Here is a 23,565-nt window from a genome sequence, read left to right as displayed (position 1 = left end):
ATTAGTTTTCCTTTGCCAATCATCTATCATGTGCAAATACTACTTCATTATTCACATCATTCCAATGAACTGTTCACAGCACAATCAATGCACTATCTGCTATACCCATAGCATTAGTCAGTCTTTGTGCTCATCAACAGCATTTTGAATGTAGCCAATGGGTTGTATGTAAGCACCGTATGTTGAACTTCTTTCGCACCTTACCTAGCCAACCGTGCTAATCAGAGGTGCGTGCCAATGCTGCTATGCACAAAACTAACCGTGTGCGTTGTGTGGGCGCCCATCTCTAATCTACACCATGTAATTCATCCTGCCGTGTGTAGAACAGAGCTGTCTAAATCAAACACACGCATACCTTCAGGCCATCTGCCATGTTCGCACTGCGACTACAGGAACAAATCAACATTGCCATTTTGCTCCTGAACACATTGCCATACACATCGCTAGAATATGTACTCATGGAGCAAACCACGGTGGTGTGATGTATTTTTCCTCGCCTGGGATGCAGGTGGTCATGGGTTTGATCCCGACCAGGGCGGCTGTATATTTGGAGTTTGCATGCCTCTCTCTAAACGTGTGTATAGATAATTTAGCTGCTATACATTTCCACACGATAAGCCACTGTGTTGAGCTATAATTTGTGGCCAGATATATTCTGAAAAATAAGCTTTACCTCGCAAAATAAAAAAAATTTATGTGCTTTTTTGTGATTTTCTTACATTTCCTATACTTCGCACTCCTATTGCGTTTTTGTATTCCTTGTTGTTGTGACGTTCTGACCTGCATTAATGGACATCTGTGAAAGAGAGTTTTGAAGCTCATCGGATTTCTCCAGCACAAATACAGATTCTGCAAATACAGATTCTGTTCTGATTCTGAGTAAGCGACGCCATGTGGGGTTATGATATATCAGTGCAACAGTAAAGTCTACCATATCTATCATGGTGGAATAGGCTTCAGGTGAAAGCACGTGTGGTCAGAATTAGAAGTATATTTCCCGAGTAAAGCCCTTTGAGCTAAGAAGTTATTTTTAAAGGTTGACTGGGGCCTGCATAAAACATCAAAGTATTCCACAATTATAGATGTATGTTGTAAAATGACATTCATACTTGAACTTGAGTGATTGTAATAGTTTAAATGAGGACAGAGAGGGCAGAATGGAGTAGCCAAGCTAACGAAACTAGATGGTTACAAAACTTTTGGGGCAGCTACATAAAATGCTTTGCTCTAAATTCTGGACGAAATCAGGGAAATATTAACACGATGAATAGACAATTAGACGATCGTCGCAGACTTTTACGATTGTTTAATGGTAATAGCAGGTCAGACAAATAAAGAGCACATCCACCAACAAGGGCCTTGTAAATGAGTGTAGCCCACTGCAGTGAACATTTCTTCTCACGTCCAAGGGCACAAGTCCAGAAGCAACTCCGAAAAATCGAACCTCATTGTGTGCATGGACATTGAAGCCCCACATTACTTGCAGTGCACAAGTGAGTGGCGTTTTGCGTTTAAAATTCACATTCAGGGCTTCAGTTCACCCGGAGCTGCCCGGTGCTGTGCTCCGGAAAATATTTCCCCGGATTTGTCGTGAACGAGGGACCTCGGTTTCGGTCAATCATTCCGGAGAGCTGATCCACAATGATCCACAATGGACAACTTAAAACGTTGTCGTTTCACTGACCTTTTGCAATACATACGGGGGCCATTGACTTATTCACTCAATGCAGACAAAGAGGAAAACCATTGGCATGCAACTGTTTTTTATTTGTTTACCCAGGCCACAAAAAGAAGTCTTTTAAAATATATATATTAATTGTAAGGCTAAAGGAAACACATGTTTAACTCATCACACGAGCCAGAGACGTTATAACACAAATTTTTTTGTTATTTAAAACCGTGACGCGCTCCGTGCTTCCTCCGGCACGGCTTTTTGGACTTCTGCATCCCAAGCGCAGCAGCAAGTAAGAACTTTAGTGGCATTTTACGTGTGACTATGTTTTCGTCTTGAGTTTTAGAATTAGTTCATATTCTCTCTTAACTGGTTAAACAAAAATGTTGGTTAATTTAAACGGACTGTGACCTTTAAACTGGAGTAAGTGCCATTATGATAGAACGACGTCGTTCGCTAGGGCGGTCTCGACTAGTTGCTCCTACGGGCTCCCTGATGCTTTACCCGGCAGGGTGCACTAGGCCGCAGCCGGTCTGGGTCAGCTCACGTTTGCGAAATGCAACTTTGTAAAACGGCTGATGTATGTTGTAACGAAGTTTTTAACCTCGCAGCTCCATAATTTACTTAAAAAACACACAAACGGCTCTGTTGTGTAAACACATTGATGCATTGTTTACGGTGTCTATACAATACACGCTCGCTTTGTCCACTGTGTTAACAGGTGATGTGAATTCCGTTATATTGCTGCTTGCAGTACCGTTGTATTTTAAAAGTTATTGTTTTAGTTTCCCCCGTGACATAAACACAAACTATAAAATGACGCTGTGCTTTATTTCCTTTCCTTCGGCAGCAATATGAGTGGAAGCTTCAGAATGTACGAGGATGAGCATCCCAACGCCTGTGGGACCATCTGTCTCAAATACGTGCTCCTCGTGTTCAACTTAATCTTTTGGGTGGGTTGGTTGTGGCCTTTCGTTGTGGCATTTTGTTTATTGGCATCGTCTACGACCACTCCATGTGAAGAAGTCAAGAGCAAACGTTCAGCGGTGGGGAGAATCATTCTGGTCATGAGGGTGACATTTCTCAACCAAAGGCTGCCAAGATTCGCTTGGAGACATTCTGTATTTGAAAATCGTAATTATATAACTCAAAATGGTAATAGCAAACTTCACAATTAGCTGAAAGTCACGTCGTAAAAGTTTTTTTGGGGTGGGAAACTTATGGTTTATTATACTCCTAATACTTCTACTTAATAATAACTTAATATGATTCACAGTAGGACTGGGCTATTTTTATAAATAAATGTGCTGTAATAAATTACTACACTGATAATTATCGGTTTGATTACGCGCAACTAATTCCATAACATTGACAATACATTCGCACCCCTCTTCCCACTTGTGCCGCTGGACGGGAGGTGATGGGTTGGGTTTGGTGACGTCGTCGATATTGGTCACGTCACACTGGGCATTGCGTGAAGGAGGTTTCCAGCCTTCGGTATGCAGGATGTGCAAGCCACCAAGCTATCAACCACAAAATATCGTGAATTAAAATGTTTAGTCGATTAATTGATTTACTTGACAAATCGGCCCAAGCTTTAATTCACGGTACAATATACAATGTAGTTACAGATGTTGCCATGGCGTTAATGCATCACATTTCGTGTGACTGGTCAGTTGACTGGTGCTGGAGTGATGGCGGTGGGCGTGTGGACATTGGTGGAGAAGGGTGACTATCTCAGCCTGCTGGCCTCCAGCACGTTTGCGGCGACTGCCTATATCCTCATTCTGGCTGGCAGCGTGGTCATGCTCACGGGGCTGCTGGGATGCTGCGCGGTGGTGCGCGAACGACGCGGATGCCTTGCCGCCGTCAGTCCTGCAGTTGTTTGCATGCTACACTCAAGCCACACACTCTGCCCCACTTCCTAATCCTTGGTTTTGTTGAGCCTGTTAATAACGTTGCGTGTGTTAATGTACATTTTTGTCAATCCACTGCTGGACGAGGGCATTCCCATGTTGTGAAAGTTGTGGGAGTGTTGACCATACTTCAACCACTCTGATCAGTGTGGGCTGGTGAAGGCATGATACGAAATGTAGCATGACACAATACAACAATGGATTTTGCTACCCTGCTTGACCACTGACAGCATAGCTCCTGAATGTCGATCGGCCCATTCGAGCATGATCCAGGTTCCAGCTTGCTTAGCTTTTGAGATTTGGTAAGATAGGGCAGATCCCGGGTGATTTGTTCATAGGTTGTGCCTATTAATAACATTCACAGATTGTTCACAGCAGCCTCATTTGGTAAACCTAACATCACCAAACGTGTGTGTTGTTTTCAGGTTCTTGTTTGGATAAGCATGTAGAAATGTAGAAAAGTATTGCTGCAACATAGGAGAATTAACGTTCTTTTTTTTTCAGTACTGTGGCCTCCTGTTGCTCATCTTCCTTCTGGAAGTCATTGCCGGGATTCTTGCTTACCTGTACAGGCAACAGGTATGCTTACAATAGTGAAAGCAATCGCTGACAATGTAGCTCAGAGCAGCTTCTCAGTTGTGAGAATTATTTTATATTTTATTATGTTTTATTTTTATTATTTTATTACTTCCCTTCTACGTGACTTTACCGAAAGAACCAAGAAGAAGCTTCTCAGTTGTTACGCAGTTGTGCATGCAACGGTGATTTAAATCACATCTGGTTTCATTTTAGCATTACATATACATTTACGTAGCCCTGAAGCAAATTCTACTAATCGGACTGAATTCCCAGCATTCCAGTTAAGGGAAAGATTAACAAAACAAGGATTTGCATTGGCCAGAATAGTCAAAATGATGGCTTGTAACAGAATATCGTCCAGCATTTGCCTGAGGGACCACACATTGGTCATTCTCTGCTTTTCATTATAATTAAATTGTTATTTCCTTTGAATTTACTTTTACATTTTGTCATTCTTGTTAATGTGGGTACTTTATATTTTAGGCATCAGCATCTGTGTACTAATTGTATGCTGAATTTTCGCTATTATCTTATAAAATGAAGGCAGTCCTTGATAATTGAGGATTTCTGTATTAGAGCAAGATCTGAAAATTGTAGTGAATAGACATTACATATTTTCCAGTATAACAAGTGACAGCACTGTCGGTTTAATACTGACACATTCTTAAATAGCTGTATTATTTGAATTAAAATACTTTTGGGTTTTCTTTTTATCCCACGAATGTTCATATTTTTGGACCATTAAATAGTTTAATAAGGTCACTTGCTTTAATGAGTGGAGGGTGATAATATGCTTTATTGCCACTTTTTGGGTTTCAACTATTAACTGAATAACAAAAATGTAACGTTCTAATATTGTTTTTATATCCTGCTGTTTTAGTTGAGTGAAGAGTTAAAGAGCCACATGAACAAAACAATTGTGGAGAGCTATGGGCAGCCTGACCAGCAGAGGGTAACTGATGCCATGGATAAACTTCAACAGGAGGTAGGACCCTTTAACCTCGACTGCATGCCAAGCTCTCTGGCTAAGTAAATAATACAAAATGTGGAAGTATTCTCAGTAATTATTTTTTGTTGTACAGACTATTCAAGCTGTAGTTTTATACGCACCAGTGCAGAACGTTTGGGAACATTCTTATATTAAATGTGTATCTACATATTACACACATAGTACTGCAATGTGTTAAATTGTGTCCCATATTCAATTGAGTATTGGGCCATGCTTTGCAGCATTGGCTGTCCTGAGTTAGTGGTAGACATTCCACATTCCAAAGGCAGAGAATAATCTCTCCTTAAGACACAGTTGACGTCATACAAAGTTGTGCTACTTCAGTCTGAAGGGTGATAAATTCATATTCATAACACTGCTATAAATATAAAGTTGCAATGTTAGTACATTGCAATATACAATGCAAAATACAAAGGAAACCAGTTTAAATAAAACAAATGTATTTCATCCTGTATATAGGTTACATTTATGTTGGCTTTTGGCCGACTTCTATGATTTTTATTTTTTGTATATTTAATTACACCATGCTAACGGCTCCCATGAGTTATATAAATGGAAAACCCATCATGTGTTTGGCAGGACTATATGGTCTATTCTTGACTCAGCCCCCCCCCCCTCCAAAGTCAAGCTGATGCACATGGCCACCTAATTTAAGAGAAGTAATCTCAACTTTTGCTTCAAAACACGTCATTGTAAAAATATACAACTGAATATCAATAAATTCCGCAAATCCCTGGCAGTTTCCTCAACCCGTGTAAGTTTCCATTTGCTCCTTTTTTCTAACATACTGTTTATTTCAAAGTTTATGGGAAGGAAAAAAGTACTGTGCAAGAATCTACGATTTGATACTTTGCAAAAATCAGGATCATTAGTTACAAAACAACCATGTGCAATCTGTATGGAATGAAACAGGAAATTCCTAAATTCTTGTAAATGCGTGGTCAGTTGGTGGCAGTATAATAAAGGGAATGTTTTCATTGGAGGAGGAAAATATTTTCTTCAATCCCACGAGGATGGACTGGGTATGTGAAAGCAGCTGGACAATAATTCGTGGCGTTCCAAGAGTCGGCTTGCTCACAACGCCTGGATCATCGGGAGCGTTTAATTTTCTGGGAAAGTTTAATGACGATAATCAACACTAAGACCCCCAACTCATGGGCAGATTATGCCTCCCTTTACAGAGCCTGAAAAACTGCCTTCATATATAAACTGAAAAGTGCATATGATATTCGTAAATGTAACCTATGATGCATGAAAAGTGGCCAATGAGTTTCCCTACGTAAAATTCACAAAGAAGCTGATGTGGCTAGCAATAATATGCCATTGGAAGAACATTACACATTACAAACTAAATCTATGATTACACATGCAAACAATCTGCCTTTAATTCAGGTTTCTAAATCTCATTCAGATTGCAATCGGGTACAGAGAATTTGCATGCAGCATTTAGTCCGCTTCTCACTATAAAATCTTTAGAAAAACTGTGTATACAGTACATAACAAAAATATACATTTTACAAAGAAATGTATGTATTCCGAGAATGGTCATGTTTTGTTTGTTTTGTTTATTAATTAACCCTGGTAGTTTAAGTGCTGCGGGAGCCACGACTGGAATGATTGGCAGCGGAGTGACTGGGTGAAGGTGGCCGCAGCAGAAGGCCGTCTGGTGCCAGACAGTTGCTGCAAATCCCCGACGACACATTGTGGCCGCCGTGACCATCCCTCCAATATCAACAGGGTGGAGGTGGCCCTTTTGCACACTTTATCTTTTTCCGACACTTGATTGTAATGCATAACCCATGAAAGGGTTATATACATTATTAAATAATCAGCATTCATTTGAAAATGGTAGACGCTGGGCATCCACCTTGAAACGTGGGAAACTCCCAACATAGTGCATACCCCGTGTGGCACAGTAACAGTGATGACTAGTGATGACGACAGTTCCATTATCAATAAAATAAGGCTGTACTTCAAACACATGCTCTTAGCCTCGTGTTGAAATAATTTATTTCAACTATATGAAGATTTTTGGTTTAACGTAGGCTTTCGCGACCAATATAATACAGGTTTTTTTTGGGTTAGATCGCGTACATATATGTGTCATTCAACCCGCGATTGTATACGCTCAGTCAAAACAACAATGGGTAGATCGATTATTTCAAAAGTAAATTATAGTTTTACTTGGTTAAAATTTTCAACAACAAATATCCTTTCGTGCATGGTGGATCTGACAACAATGTGGCCATTACAGGATTGGGTTGCTATAGCCAGGTGAGCAACATGGCAATGATCACTCATGTGTGCAGTGTTTGGTCTTAAAAGATACTCCATGTGTACCTCTGCTGCTTTTGGTAGATTTTTTTGGGTAATTTTAATTACACATTAATGACCTGTTTTGGAGTTTTAATCTACCATTTGATTTCAACAGCTATAATACACATGTACACGTGTACATTATATGTAAATGTGATTCGCAACTTTTATCCTCAAAACCAATTGAAGTTAAATGAATTGCTTGTAGAAAATGTTCTAAGTATACTTTTGTCGATGACATTGCTTTTGCCTATTTATTTTATTAATACTGTATTTGTTTACTTCTTGGATAATGAAGGGAATGGTGGTGCAGTGGTGATAACTAATTCATTCGAGTTTGATTCCTGACCAACATTACCGTGAATGGAATTTGATATCTGAACCGGTTCTGTGCATCTTTTCACCAGCGAGGTGAAGTATCGGCAAATAACCCCCATGATTAATACCATATGCAGAGGCCTTCATTCAGCAATAAATGGACATTGGGCTGAACTAAGTTTTTTTTCCTTTTTGTTTTTCACTCTATGGGAATATACTTTTAATAATCAGCATCATATTGGAGCATTGCTTCAGTTACAGAAGGAATATGTGAATGAGTGGCATATAATTTTAGAAGAAATACAGAAGTCTGGCCAAGGGTTGAACAATGCACATGTTTCAGTTTTGTGGTACACTTGAGTCCTTTGAGTTTGAATGAACATGATCTGAGTGCACCAGATCCTTTGTGTACCTTTATTAGATTTTTATATAAAAGTGTTGTGCCTCTGCTGCAGGGTGGGTGCATCACGAAGTTGGAAGTGATATTGCAGGAACATCTGCTGCTCATTGGTGCGGTGGGAATTTGTGTGGCCTGCCTGCAGGTATGACCAGCCTTTATTTGATCATTTGAGATGGATAGTGTCAGTTATTTGTGTAATACAGGTTCATATTCAGTTGAGATAGCTTTACATATTTTGCTCATTTCATACGCATTTTCTTTCTACGTTTTACTGTGATGAAAAAGGCAAATAGCTACCATAACAAAAAGATATATCAATATTCAACTTGAACAGTCTGGTGTTGCATTGCATTGTAAGTTTATCTGTTTCAAATGACTTCAATGTTAACCAAAGCTATACAATATTTTGTTTGTTTTTTAAGTTTTGTATGTTTTTTATTGATGTTCAGAGTATATTGCTTTTTATAAGTGGTTTAAAAAATACGTAGTGTTACAGCAGTTGTTAGCTGGAAAGGGGTATGACTGGGTGGTTCATTGCACACTTGTACTGGTAGGAACCTCCTGGTTACACCAGCCCACAGGGGATTATTGTGTCCGTCCGTCGTGCAGGGAGGGGCTGGGTGGGGCTGGGTGGGGGGTGGGAGGGGTGGGGCTGGGTGGGGAGGGGCTAGTCACCCCGTGGTGCCCTTATAAAACTCAACGTTTAACCTACTCACGCCGGCTTGTGCCCACCCTCACAGTCGGGCATATTTGCGGAATACACCACGCCGCCATTGACCCTGGCCATTGACCGAGCAACCCAACGTTCCTACCAGCTCCCTCCGCAGGAATGTGTAATGTAAAACATTCTCAGACTTATAATGAATAACTTCGGATTGGAAAAACTCTTGCAATTTTATCAAACATCTACGGCCAAAAATTAAATGGTCAAAATGTGAGTGCCATTTTAATAAATCACTTTTATTAGAGAATAATCAAAATAGCAGTTGGAATATATTTTCTTTACAAACCAACCTACCTTGTCAGATTGTACAAGTTATTTTAAATGCTATCTTTATGAAATATTAAACGTATTATAATTTTTTTCCAAAAACCTGACATTCAAATGTTAAAAACAGGAAAAGTATGGTTTGTCTTACTGGCTCCAGAAGTGTTTTAACTAAAAAAACTCATTAATTGCGATACAAAGTAGTATTGCAGTAATACCATATTTGATAAACACACTTATTGTTTCCAGCCTTAAGGTGTGCTTCTCGATTGGTGCCATAATGGTGTAAGGGTATATAAATAAAAAAGACAGGCCTAACAGGATTTTTGAATATTGTTTAATATTCCTATCCATGCTGGTCAGTATGAAAAATAATTCAGAATTCTTCCTCAGATTATAATTGCTAGTCTATGAAAAATATATTCACAGCAATGCAATATTTTTTTATAAAGCATATTTTGCCTGTTTATGGTTTTATCATTGCAGAATGACAGTGTTTATCATTGTATGACATATTTTCAAGTAACAAGTATTATATAATTGTATTTTTGTTGCTGTTCGCAATATTTATGTAAAGTTAAGGGCAATAAGATAAAACCAATTCCATGTGTTAACTTTCATTTAGAAAATTTAAAATCTATAAGTATTAAAGCAACATTTTTTTTCTTAATAAAACTGGGATAATTGAAAGTTTAAAACTATGACTGTTAACACGAGGTTCAAAAACGTGTTGGAGAATGCTGATGGTTCAATGCCTGACCGTAAATAGAAAATTCACAATAACTATCCACAATGACAGTAAAATGCTAGTAAATATGAACAATGCTGCCATATGTATTTGTCACTTCTGTAGCAGTGGAACTGAAAATGAATTGACAGCTAAAAAGCAGGTTACATTGTAACCTCTACTGTAGGTTGTGTTGTGCTTTAAACACAGCCATTTCCTGACCCAGCCCCACATGCTGCTTCCTTCCCTAATTCGGGAATGTTCTTTCAGAAAGTCCCATGTGGGCTTTAGGAGGATGGGCAAGGCAGGTTGCCAGTTTATATGGCTGCACGCACTCAAGTTAAACCTTTTTGTGATTTTTACCAAATTGCTTTACAGTAGCAAGTTTGCTGTTTATTCTTAACTTTTGCTCTCGATATCCCATCACCCTGACTAGTTAGTTGGGGTGGGTATTACTTGTGTATTTATAAAACTACAAACATAAAATATATGTGAGCACAGAAGAGTATCTTCTCCCATAAAATATTTTTAACCATTAAACAATTTCCCTTTTACAGATTACTGTATGTCTTACCCGTTTGGTGTGATGTGCTATCAAGTGTATTCAAATGTGTACTTTAATGTAACTTATACGACTTGCTGTTGTACATTGGTTTTAAGTAGGTTAAAACTTTGCATTTCTTATAATTAACATTGCATTATTACATGTTAGAATGGCCAACATCAACTTTCCGTAAATAAAAACACAACAATGCATGTTTCGATTTAAAGCTTTCGTGACTGCAGGGATTCATCTTCTTGGTTCTTTCGGTAAAGTCACGTAGAATGGAAATAATAAAATAAAACATAATAAAATAATTCTCACGACGTTTCGGCCACAACGCAAGCAGCCGTCCTCAGGTGAAGACCAGGTCTGTCGGGGAGACAGCGTCTACGTGACTTTACCGAAAGAACCAAGAAAATGCATAAATGCTTTAAAGAGGAACGCCATTAAACTGATGAGTGTGCATAATTTCAAACTGTGCAACATTAACCAATCTAAGTATTAAAGAGGTTGCGAGTCATATATTTATTAGCAGTGTTTTAAAGTAACTTTCCATAAAGTGACTATTTGCCAAGTTTGCTGCGTAAAATTCGCATTTTTTTACATTTAGGGCAGACTCGGTAGGTTCAGCAGAGGTCTTCTAATGTAGCTGCAACCAATAAGGAGCCATTGGCGAGACAGCATTGGCTTTGTCAGCTACAGTATATCAAATTAAGTTCATTATATTGTCGTGTATCAATGTGTGGCATAGCACCACCAGTGGGGTGGTGCATTTGCCTATTAAGGCATTTTAATTTCCCAATATCAGATACATTTACTCCTAACCTCATGAACGCTAATGCTTTAGATACGTTTCACATCACTAATCATATTTTGCTGCTGTTGCCGTTATTTATACCAATGTGTCCATTTTTCCTCTGCTTCGCTGTCTGCTCTCTGCCTATCTGCTCTCCGATCCCCAGAGCTCTGCTCTCTCTCATTGGTCTTAACTCTGCATATATCACGAAGCCACTTTGCAGCTAGACTCCTGGATCCACCAATTACATGTGGCAGTGATATCAGCAGGTTTCCGAATGTGAAGCTACATCGCTGCATGCGGGGAACCTTCATTTTGCCAATGATGCTTTAAATCCATCTTTTTCTCTCAACTGCTTAACCTCTCCATGAGGTCACCGTCAACTCAATCCTGCAAATGAACGGATCTGAGTGCTCAATTTCTACGGCGGTGGTCCACATCGGTGTTTTTTTCCCTTCTTTGGCTTCCATGTCATCACTAGTCTTGTCCACCATCCCTTCTAGTTGTGTTCTGCCAAGCCCACCTCTTTCGCTTAAGTTTATACAGTATTTTGTCCGATTTCTTGATTCTCAATATTAATCTTCCTCTTCCTTAGTGCAATAGATTTAACAATACAGAGATGTACAAAATCACCCAGTCTTACTTGGACCACCAACTCAAAAGACTTGTAGCTTTTGTAGTTGTTAAACCGGTTTCCATCCTGCATTGTTGAAGGGTTTTCTGATTATTTAGATTTTAATTATTCGTGCAATTCCAAACATGCACTCTCCATGCTTATTATACTTTAACATGTTTTAACTAAAATGTGTACTCGCCTTTATCGAAAATGGTATTTGGATATAGCAACAGCATAACCTTCACTCCCACAGCGGCAAGATTATAAAAAAAATCTCAGGCTGCTTATGCAGACAAATGTGTCCATTATGTGAATTTGCATTACAATCCCTACTGGCAGGTTCAAGACATTACATTCTATAATTGTTTTGGTTATTCACTGAATTGCTCTTGGGGTCTAAATAGCCCTCTACAACGATATGAATCACAACTTTTATTCATACTCTTGGGTCTTTCGGTAAAGTCACGTAGATAGGTTCAAAGAAAATAATAAAAACGTCATCATGACGATTGCTTGTGTTGCGATCGAAACGTCAGTTTTGTTTTCTTTGAACCCATCTATGTGACTTTACCGAAAGACCCAAGAATATGAATTCCTGCAGTCACGAAAGCTTTAAGTCAAGATACAACCCTTATTGTTTAGCAGCCTATACTACCTCTAGAACAAATAATGTATATAGCCAAATGATGTTACCATGTGTCTTAAATTGTATAGATTATATATTGCTTGAACGGATTTAAGAAACCAGATTGCTTTGCTCAAGCAAAATAATAACCTGTTTGCTATTCTCACAACATATTCTTTCAGGTGCTGGGGATGATACTGACTTGCTGCTTATACAGAAGTATCAAGTTAGACCCCTACTATTAAAAGAATGACAGGAACCTGCATTTTGATAACACATTTTTGTGAATCAAACATGTCATAATTCTTACCCACTGAACTGTACCTATAGTATTAATCTACTAAGCACACTGTATACTATAAAACTTGCATAGGAAATAGCTATTTGAAACATTAACATTGACTTAATGTATATTTACAGTCAGTTTTGTGTTTATACTCGTAGTTTGTGTTTAATGTTAATATACCATGATTGTATTAAAACAGGACAATGCAAAGGTTAAAGCTACATCGTTTAAATGTGCCTTAATCATTGGTAGATGTCACCAAATAATATCCAGCAGCATAGAGATGGATACAATTAACTGTTAAACTGCATATTCATTTAATAAAGTTTTTTAAAAGTATTTGCATATGACCATATACTTTTAAACAAAGCATGTTACAGCAAATATAGGAAATCAACAAAATGAGCAACAAACATTTTATTAAACTTTAAATGTACAATGCAAAACTTTAACTTAAATACTGGTGGAATGAACATGTAATAATTCTCACGGAAAACAAAAAAAGAGATTTTGTATTCTGTAATGCAATGATTGCGGTTGCCATTTTCGCTCATGTAATTTTTCAGCCGATTGAGGAAAGTAATGAAAATGTGGCCGAATATATGCCCAATCTTTTATCATTCTTTGCCATGGGGAAAAAACGTTCAGGCCTTGTGTAGCAAAGTTATTTCTCCAAAGGTGCGTAGTTGAGTAGTTTTTCAATCAGGTCGACATGAGAGAGCAGCATGCGGCGACAGCAGTATCTCTTCAGTCCCAGGGCATCCAGCGCATCTCTGCACACACGAGTCAGGAAGGCACGGTCACGAGATGACTTGCACAAAGTGAAAACCAAATGATGTATGAATACATTTAACCATGGATCATATATGAACGCACAACACTTAGTCAACGTACCCTTCTGTGTATTCGGCCTGCAACAGACCCAAGTAGGCTTCCCACTTATTGCCGACCACCTTCCCGCACGTGAAGCACCGCACCGGGATAATCATCTTGTTCTGCTGCTGCTGCTGCCATTCCAAGGGAAATAAAAACGTGGCTCATGTTTAAAGATGCCCTGCAGTACTACAAGATAAACTATTTTTTATCAGAGCTGCTCAACTTTAAATATCACTAAAGTGCAAGAGTTGGTATGACAGGGTAATAGCACTTCATGTTCATAAATAGATGGTACATATAGTTTTACCTCTGATGGGGGCTGTTTTCTCTTAACTTACGACTCACCACCTGCCCATAAACAACCTTAAAAATCCACCTTGCCTCAAAATGTGCATATCCCAATTTATATAGCAAATTTAAATGTACAGTCGTTGCATTTAAGTGCAGTACAAATTCCTGTTTTATTGAAAACATCAAAGGATATCTGTTAAGTATGTAGTGACATCGCACGATGTCACTGTGCGGTGCCGGCCCTAGAGACGCACAGCGTGCCGTGTATTGACATCGCGGACACCACTTGGATGTGGGTGCAGTACCGGCCCTAAAGGGACTCGGTGAGCTCTGATCGATAGCGCTGGATGGTACCATGCTTGGCGTGCAGTTCCGGCCCCTACAGGATAGGGTGTGGGAGTCCTGGCCATGGAAATGGGGTTACTATAGGCCATGGCACTCTGGTTGACCCCAGAGGACACGTGACCAGTTAAGTCTACACAGGGGCTCCAAGTGGGGGCAAGGGGTGGTCACGTGTCAGGGTCGAGATCCTGCTCAAGGATTCTAGAAGGTGGTCGTGGCCAAGGGCGGAGCCAGCCACACCAGAGGATATAAGCCGGGTCCCCCAGAGAGCCCGGCGCTGTTGTTCAACCTGAAGATACCTTCGCCTACGTCCTACAGAGTCTCCAACACATGGACCTGGACCCAAGCTGTGGTCTGGTTCGTTGTAGCTAGTTACGGTGTAATTAGTGTAGTTAGCCTGGTGGTCCCCACCACAAGTTGTTATCCTGTTAAGGGGCATTTACCCCGTGTGTTGGTGCTAATGTGTTGCCTCCAAAGAGTACGTCTGTGACTCAGTTGAACCCACTACAAGTGTACTGGGGTCGCTACCACAACACAAATATGCGGGTTTACATATCGGCCAAGGGTCACCAGCCCAATCACCGTCACCATCATCGCTGGGTAGGTTAGACGGACACCACATGAGAATGCACTATCGTGCTTGGAATTAAATGGTATTGCAGTTATGCTAGGGGAGGCGGGAGTTAAATTGGCACACCTTGACTTGGAAAAAAGTAATTAGTGTGATATAATTGAGTAATAAGCTCACGGACACTACAGGAGTTAAATGTGGAACACCATAACAGCATCCAAACCTGCCACTCTATTCTAGATAATCGCGAAACGTTTGGCATGGTGGGGTCAAGATCTTGCAATGCCCGTGTGAAGGTATGGTAGAGATGCACAACGCATTCTGGGTATTTCCAACATGGGGGCAAATAGTGTGTTATGTACAATGACAGCTTTGCGCAATTAATTTCCAGTGCAAAAAAATTAAACCAACCGAAATGTACAAGTTTGCAATAAAGTTTGACGCCATATCTAGTGCAAAATATAAAAATAAAAGTTGAAAGTGATGACATGAATATAATAAGCCCTGCAACAGCGGTGTAAGTCATTGTTTAACGTGGTTAATGCTTTCCTGAAAAGTTATGCGTTAAGCCATTTTAGATTTCCTCCGAAAAATAATGTAACGATAAAGTCTGGCGAGATAAGATGTACTGTACTCACACAGTAAGATGGCAAGACAAATAATCGAGGATACGCTGCCGAGTACTGTATCATACTGCTTAGCCGCAGAGCCCAAGAAAGTTCGGAGTCGACTCAGAAGCCGCGTTATAACAGGCGCGTTCCGCGTTGTGCGAAGTGTTCTCTAATGAGTGAACCGCGTTATACAGAAAACGCGTTGTAACAGAGGTTATCGTAATCCTCAAACAAAAGTCCACGACATCAAGGTGTTAACAAGGCCGATGGAGAAAATGCGTACGTGTTTCAGGAGAATAACTCGAAACATAGTTTCATTCATTTCACATGGAAAATTAAGAAAGGTGCAGTTGTACTATGAACCGTTTTACACAGCGCAGTTTTGTAATATTTAAACCTTTGCAAGGGTGCTCCCGAAGCAGGAATTCAGGGGCCATATGAGACCACGTCTTTGTACTCAATGTCTTTGTATTCAATGTCCATGTCTACGTATCTACATTCCAAGTCTTTGTAGCGCACTGTCTATATCTGGAATACATAATCAACGATTTTTGGGTTTAGATCGCGTTTATTTATAAATGTGTCGTAACCCTCCACCACCCGACACGGCCAATCAGTAAAAAATGTGTCACGTTGACAAAGACAAATAGTTCACTGCTTTAGCCCACCGGTGTGTTGAAGCAACAACATGCACAATTTGAGTATTACGTTACTCAAATTGTGAATGTTGTTGCTTCAACACACCGGTGGGCTAAAGCAGTGAACTATTTGTCTTTGTCAACGTGACACATTTTTTACTGATTGGCCGTGTCGGGTGGTGGAGGGTTACGACACATTTATAAATAAACGCGATCTAAACCCAAAAATCGTTGATTATGAATAACATTGGTCGCGAAAGCCTACGTGTTAAACTATATCTGGAATACCTGCCTCTGTACAAGATCTGCCTTTTTCTCAGTCTGCGTATAATTCCACGTGTCCTGTGTATGTCCTTTCTTGTCTCTGTATCTATCCCATAGATGCCTGCCTCTGTGATTGCATCTCCTCGTCTCTCTCTCTCTCTGCTTGTACATGTACACGTCCTCGTCTCGCCGTCTCGTTCCCTGTCGCATTGGGCCCTAGTCTCCTCGCCTGTTGTCTCACTCGTGGTCTCTGTCTAGCTGTTGTCTCAAGTCTCCGTGTATGTCTCAGTGTCCGTGCCCTGCTGTCCATGTATCAGAGTGTAACCCCCTCGTCTGTCTCGCTCTCGTTCCAGTTGTACGTGTCGTTATCTCGTCTCTCACCGTTTCTCCCCTGTCGGTCTATGTATTTGTCAGTCTGTCTCTCCTCGCTCTGCACGTGTCTAAGGAGTAACAATTCTCTCATCTCGCTCTGTACGAGTCTAAGGAGTAACAATTCTCTCATCTCGCTCTGTACGAGTCTAAGGAGTAACAATTCTCTCATCTCGCTCTGTACGAGTCTAAGGAGTAACAATGTAGCTCTGTACGAGTCTAAGGAGTAACAATTCTCTCATCTCGCTCTGTAAGAGTCTAAGGAGTAACAATTCTCTCATCTCGCTCTGTACGAGTCTAAGGAGTAACAATTATCATCTCGCTCTGTACGAGTCTAAGGAGTAACAATTCTCTCATCTCGCTCTGTACGAGTCTAAGGAGTAACAATTCTCTCATCTCGCTCTGTACGAGTCTAAGGAGTAACAATTATCTAATCTCGCTCTGTACGAGTCTAAGGAGTAACACTTCTCTCATCTCGCTCTGTACGAGTCTAAGCAGTAACAATTATCATCTCGCTCTGTAAGAGTCTAAGTAGTAACAGTTCTCTCATCTCGTTCTGTACGAGTCTAAGGAGTAACAATGTAGCTCTGTACGAGTCTAAGCAGTAACAATTCTCTCATGTCGCTCTGTAAGTCTAAGGAGTAACAATTCTCTCATCTCGCTCTGTATGAGTCTAAGGAGTAACAAAGTAGCTCTGTACGAGTCTAAGGAGTAACAATTCTCTCATCTCGCAGCGACACGAGGCCTAGGCCGCACCAACCCGGGCCTAGCTCCGCAGGCTGCAATAGCAACAACAAACTTCGCGGCAAAGTTAACGTTACTATTATCATATTACAAAAATAACGACCACGAAGAACAAGCAGCAGCAGCAAACCCCCCATCAGACAACAACAAACTTTACAGGGTTAACTAAAAACTAAATACAATTGAATACGTTTACCGGCGAAACGCTTCGCCACACGCTCAGAGGCTGGCTGCTGGCTGGGGCTGCGCTCACGCGGGATCCGTCATCGGAAACTTAGCGACGCGCGAGCGCTCGCCCCGCCCACGTGCAGCGGGCAGCCTCGCACGTGGCCACATCGATGTCCATCGATCACCGCAGTCACAGCCACGTGCCGATTGCACTGCTGATGAACACACAATCACATCCGTATGCCGATCACAAAAATCCCATCTATGTGCATATTGCACTAATAATCATCACAATCTAATTAGTATGCCTATTACACTGTTGACCACCACAATCCAATTCGTATGCATATTGCACTATTGATAACAATAATCCCATCCAGGTGCCGATTGCACTGTTGATGAACACACAAACCCATCCAGGTGCCGATTGCACTGTTGATGAACACACAGACCCATCCAGGTGCCGATTGCACTGTTGATGAACACACAGACCCATCCAGGTGCCGATTGCACTGTTGATGAACACAGACCCATCCAGGTGCCTAGTGTACTGTTGATGAACACAATCCCATCCAGGTGCCTAGTGTACTGTTGATAAACACACAATCCCATCCAGGTGCCTAGTGTACTTCTAGATTTAAAGCTTTCGTGACTGCAATGATTCATATTCTTAGGTTTTTTCGGTAAAGTCACGTAGGTAAAAACATTAAAAAGTATTTTATCTTATTTTACTTTTTAATGTTTTTGCCTAGTGTACTGTTGATGAACATACAATCCCATCCAGGTGCCGAGTGTATTGTTGATGAACACACAATCCCATCCACGTGCCGATTGCACTGTTGATGAACACACAATCCCATCCGTATGCCTAGTGTATTGTTGATCACAAAAATCCCATCTATGTGCCTATTGCACTAATAATCATCACAATCCAATTCGTATGCCTATTGCACTATTGATAACAATCCCATCTTTTTGGCCATTGCACTGTTGATCACCACAATGCCATTCGTATGCCGCTTGCACTGATCACTATAATGCCATATATGTGCCGACTGCACTTTTGACATTATTATTAGAATGCTGCATGTTGTTAGAATGCAGCAATCCAGTGAAGTTGAAGTGACACGCGGGAACGACACGACTTTAAAGGGCGATGCTCAGTGGCAATAGGGAGGTCAAGCACAGACCATGAGATTCATAGAAGACAGTCTTCGCAGAGGCGACAGAGACACACAGACATGGAGCGACATGGAGAGAGACACAGCGTGACACGGAGAAAGAATTCGACAAAAATCAAGACGACACCCTTAACCGCTCCTTTAAGAGTGCTGCTGTGTACGGCAATTGTCTCATCAATCAGGTGATCAATGAGGTGCAGTCATTAGAAGCGTCCAGCTGGACCCTGCAGGGCATTAACAGACACTCGAAACTGAAACTGATAGTGCGTAATAAAAATCCGTGTTGCGTGGAAAGTCGAGGAAAGTTCCCTTCCTCCTCCTGGCAGCACGGATGAGGAGGAGCAGCCCCCTGCCTGGGTTACGTCCCCCACCAGCCCGGGGCGAGCGAGGGGGCGGCTTGGGGCTCCGCCCGTCCGGCACGAGTTGCGTCTACCTAGAAGAGGCCCCCACAACCCCGAGTCCCGAAGCCAAGAAGAGTCCTCGTAGCGCAGAGCCAGAAAACTGCGTGAATTCACTCTACGCCGGTGTGGACAGCGAGCGAGAGAGAGAGCGAGCGAGCAGCACAATCTTCATCATCACCGTGATTGTGAGTGCCCATTGTTCATTGTTGTCACGTGATGTTGTCCCGTGTGGTGCGTGCGGTTCAGTTATTTGAACGATTTCCCGATAAATTTAATGTCGGGAATAGACATTAGCAGCCGAGTGCGATCGCGGCTTATTGGACATAACGAGTCAGCATCGTCGTCCTGAGCCATCGTCACTGCAGAGTGAATGCTGTCGCACGTAACGGGAGTTAGAGGGTGGTCCAGATAGTCTTGTGACCCCCCCCCCCCCCCATTTAATTCTCCAAAACGTAATAATTAAAATGTAAGTAAGGTTTATTCAAAACATAAGTGAATATGTAAAGGAGGGAAAAAAAGCTTAGGAGTAAATTAAGTTGGGGTCACAAGACATCTGGACCACCATGTACAGTTCTGTAAAAAACTACAAAAATGTTTGGCTCAAGAATGTGTCAACGAAGGCTGTCGTATTCATACGGTTACTCCATCTACGAGATAGTTTACACTGGGAATTATTTATCCTGTGTAGTGAGATGGTATCTTGCGATGTCCCAACTTCGGAAAGTGAAAAGTCGTCAAACTAACTTTAAAAGTCACAAGATAGCCTTTTCTAAAGTCAAAAATATCCCAATTTACACAGTAACATGATACAGGGTACGTAATGCATAACTGGAATCGATCCTAAATCTGTACAATGCCCTCGTTGCAAAGAGTACAGTACCGTAAGTTAGATTATCCGTAGGTATCTTTTGTACAGAAGAAAAAAATCACTCGGGAAACCCAAAACTTCGCTCAGATCTCAGTTAGCAACACTGCTCCTCTGTCAGCCAGGTGAGATGCTTATAGTGTGGAGTGAATTGTTTACCACGGAGTGCACCTACGGTGCAGCAGACATATGGTTTAAGTTGGCTGCCGAGACAAGCTGTAATATTTGTTCCGTTATGTTGGAATTATGTCAAAGTTGTTTTTTTTATACTGTAGAGTCTGACTTTAGTTTAACTTTCTGTAACTTTACACAACCTTTGTATATGTTACTCATTCATCACAGCAAAACAATGTATATGCAGTAAATAAAATACTGTCTCGACACTTATATTTATATATAAGCAGTATATGTTTGATGTGTAAAGTACTATGCGGTACGTCCGGAACATGTAATTAAACTACTGTATTAGCAAAACGTAAAACCCCAACTTTGTATCTTGCTATATTCTTGGTTCTTTCGTTAAAGTCACGTAGATAGAAAAAAAAATCTAAAGTAAAAGCAAAAAACCCACGACGTTTCGATCGCAACACTTTACAAGAGTATGTGTGAAGGCGCAGCCCCTGCAAGTTCTTGCTCACGCCACAGCTTGCGGAAGGGCTCCCACTAGAGGGAGCTCTAGAGAGCCCTCTCTCGAGGGTGTGTGTGTCTGCTCAGCCACACTGGCCAGCAGACTTGGGGATGATGATGAGAATACCCACGCCTCACTCCACCACACTCGACCTGTCCATCAACTACACACAGAGGAGACGTGAAGAGGCAAGATATTTGCCCCATCGTTCCAACTGCAAATCCAGCGTGCTCACAATTGCACCGCGGCAGCATCCCAATTTGTAGGTATCTGTTGTAGCGTCAGCTAAATTGCCCTTGTATATAGCATCACGGAGCACAATTGCATTTAGAGCGCATCTGAAAGTAATTTTCTCTCGAAAGATCACGAGCCTCAGAGCCACGCCTGCAAAAGTTAACTGCCTGCGTTGTGAGGCCCACGTTGTGCCCAGATGCCTTGCCAAACTTCTCAGAATGTGCCTTGAGTTCCTTGGAACGTACATTTTCTGCTTTGTAGTTGGGTTTTGTGGAATGCATACAAAATCTGGATAAGAAAAATATCTTATTACACAGTACACTTGCAAATTGTGGGCTTTTTGTGTGTAAATATATTGCTCTCCCCCAACTACCCACTGACTATCATCAAGTAGGTGAAGTGCTTGATAATAAAATACTGTGACTACAAACGGTGTTATCCCTTCATCAAGCCACTGTTGGATGTGGAGGTCTCCCCACGCCGTGTCGTCATAAGGGTTGTTTTGACCATACTTCCCCACGATGGGTCGGTGCGGGTTGATGATATGGAGTGGGCACTAGATTAACATAAAACAGTGACCAGTATGCCACTGCTCCCCATTATAATACAGTAATTTTAAATGGTGTACTGTAGTGTATTATATAGTCAAAATATTTCTTCCCTTTTCAAAGTTCCTCCGAGAAATAACAATAGTGTAGTGTATTACTTTATCTTGCATTTTTACAAATGTTTGAAATGTTGTGTACTGTAGTTTGGATTTAGTACTTTATTTGAGAACACAAGCTCAAACGCACCAAAAACAAGGCGGTTTTTTTAAACTTCCAGAACCAGGCGTACTCTGCGTAAGATCATATCTCAATTAGATGTGCCTCAATCCAGAATGTTGCTGTGCATAAGATGGCTGTGGAAAGTTTCATGGGGGGGGGGGGGGGGGGGGACTTCCTTCCCGTGTGAAAATGGAGTTAATGAGGTCTGTGGAATAATGATGTCACGACCAACACTGAGCACACGACAAAACGTCGAAAAAACAGCAGCAATGCCTGAAGTTTGACGCTTGTGTTTGTCCCTCGCTTGGGGTTCGTATTGTGCATTTCCATGCACCCATGGTTGTATTGTTATTTGTACAAGGTTTAACTAAATTAAATACAGCCTATGCTGTGTCTAAATTACAGTGTTTTAGCACTATATATAATTGCTCGTTCAGCTGGTACCATGCCTTCATGAATTACATTGGTAAAGTTTCTCGGCCAACTTCCCAGGGTCGACAATTTAACGAGAATGCTGATATAATTGCTTGTTAACGGAATTAACAATTTAAATAAAAAATTGCATTTATATTGTATAATGTTGAGCGGCTCAGAGGTCAGAGCTCTGATATTATCATCCTGGTAACCAGTAACTGTACAAAGAAAATAACGTTAGATTTGGTTCTGAAATGAATTTGGTTAAATTACAGCTCTGAGAATGTAAAATATCACTTTGAATGTCATGCAACAACATTACAACATTACACGTATATTCTTTGGAAAGATTTCCTGCAATCACGAAAGCATCACAACAACATTACACGTATATGTATCGTATAGTATGTAGGGAAGTCCTGCTCTGTAACGTGTGGACCAGGGGTCACTGAAAGGGATCTTGGAGGTGACTCTGTCCACTTCCACAGACAGTTTCTAACAAAGGGTTGCACTGCTCTGCAAGAGATTTGAATGGATACTTCATCTCGTGACGTCACAATGAAAGCCCACTCAGGATATTATTGAAGGAATCGCACTAAATGGTATGAACACATTTTTTGACGGTTGGTGTACTCTTACAACTATACAAAAGCATCCGAAGAGGTTTATACGTGAGAGTAGGGTAAAAATAAAAGTGCTACTTTTTGCTCTTAACATCAGATTGACAAAAAATTGAATTGTATTTAAAAGATCTGACTGCTATAGAAAGAAGCCGTTGCCCATCCTATGGGCAGAGTTGCCATCACTCGTTTAAATATAGCATATAGGCACACCCTACAACTACGCAGCAAATAAAAAAAAACTACACATATTAGCTCAAGAAGCCTATGTAACAATGTTTTAAAATAAATGTACGGATAGAAAATGCATTTGACCGTTATGGAAACATCAGAGGCAGTCAAAGCAAGATTGACTATTTTTAACCATTTACGCCCTATATTCAAAGCAACTTTTTAGGGAATGTTTTGCTGATGATGTCATTCAGCCGAATTTCTTAAAGCGAGCAGTGTGCTGACCATATTTATTTTTAAATGTTTTTTTTATGCAGAACGTTCTTAATAGTGGAGGTCTTGTGGTTTGACACGCAGATTTTGAAATTATGGGTGGAACAATACATATACACAGATTTTTTTTGGTTTACAAATGAATAGTAAATAGCAACACGAGTGTTTATATATGAACATAAATCTCACGTCGAGTATAACATTTGCAGCTGTATTAACGCTTAGTAATTACCAGACTTGAGGAATATGTTGACATTTTTATGCCATTACATGCAAAGCAGTTCATTATTTTAGTTTTCATGTCTACACAACATGGCAAGAAGAGTCAAAGTACATTTGTTATGT

General features: G+C 40.7%; 3 protein-coding genes across 6 annotated transcripts in view; 2 read left to right on the top strand and 1 right to left on the bottom strand.

The window, feature by feature from the left end:
* The first annotated feature begins 1,763 nt into the window (after positions 1 to 1,763).
* LOC133350301 (CD151 antigen-like) lies at positions 1,764 to 13,083 on the top strand. The gene is made up of 8 exons (XM_061564495.1): positions 1,764 to 1,964; positions 2,523 to 2,625; positions 3,349 to 3,540; positions 4,093 to 4,167; positions 5,048 to 5,152; positions 6,762 to 6,920; positions 8,266 to 8,352; positions 12,689 to 13,083. Exons 2-8 carry the CDS (start codon positions 2,527 to 2,529, stop codon positions 12,749 to 12,751), a joined length of 780 nt encoding a protein of 259 aa, XP_061420479.1. The 5' UTR covers positions 1,764 to 1,964; positions 2,523 to 2,526; the 3' UTR covers positions 12,752 to 13,083.
* Positions 13,084 to 13,194: 111 nt separating this feature from the next.
* On the bottom strand, positions 13,195 to 17,798 carry POLR2L (RNA polymerase II, I and III subunit L). 4 transcript variants are annotated; one of them, XM_061564496.1, is made up of 3 exons: positions 17,695 to 17,798; positions 13,687 to 13,793; positions 13,195 to 13,565 (listed from the first exon to the last, which is right to left on the bottom strand). In XM_061564496.1, the coding sequence occupies exons 2-3, from the start codon at positions 13,779 to 13,781 to the stop codon at positions 13,457 to 13,459; spliced, it is 204 nt and encodes a 67-aa protein (XP_061420480.1). In that variant the 5' UTR covers positions 13,782 to 13,793; positions 17,695 to 17,798; the 3' UTR covers positions 13,195 to 13,456. The 4 variants fall into 4 exon arrangements, with proteins under 4 accessions (XP_061420480.1, XP_061420482.1, XP_061420481.1 ...); XM_061564498.1 differs by having other exon boundaries at positions 13,687 to 13,796; positions 17,695 to 17,764; XM_061564497.1 differs by having other exon boundaries at positions 13,687 to 13,799; positions 17,695 to 17,757.
* A 1,429-nt stretch (positions 17,799 to 19,227) lies between these two features.
* The window catches only part of LOC133350289 (tetraspanin-4-like), a 70,713-nt gene continuing 66,375 nt past the window's right edge, over positions 19,228 to 23,565 (top strand). Inside the window, exon 1 of the mRNA XM_061564474.1 lies at positions 19,228 to 19,433. The gene's annotated coding sequence lies outside the window, so the exon portion shown is untranslated. The remainder of the gene's footprint in view (positions 19,434 to 23,565) is intronic.

Source organism: Lethenteron reissneri, chromosome 33, assembly GCF_015708825.2.
Source record: "Lethenteron reissneri isolate LAM-NWPU_2019-01 chromosome 33, ASM1570882v1, whole genome shotgun sequence".
Classification (NCBI taxonomy): domain Eukaryota; kingdom Metazoa; phylum Chordata; class Hyperoartia; order Petromyzontiformes; family Petromyzontidae; genus Lethenteron; species Lethenteron reissneri.
This window is presented reverse-complemented; position numbering and strand designations above follow the sequence as displayed.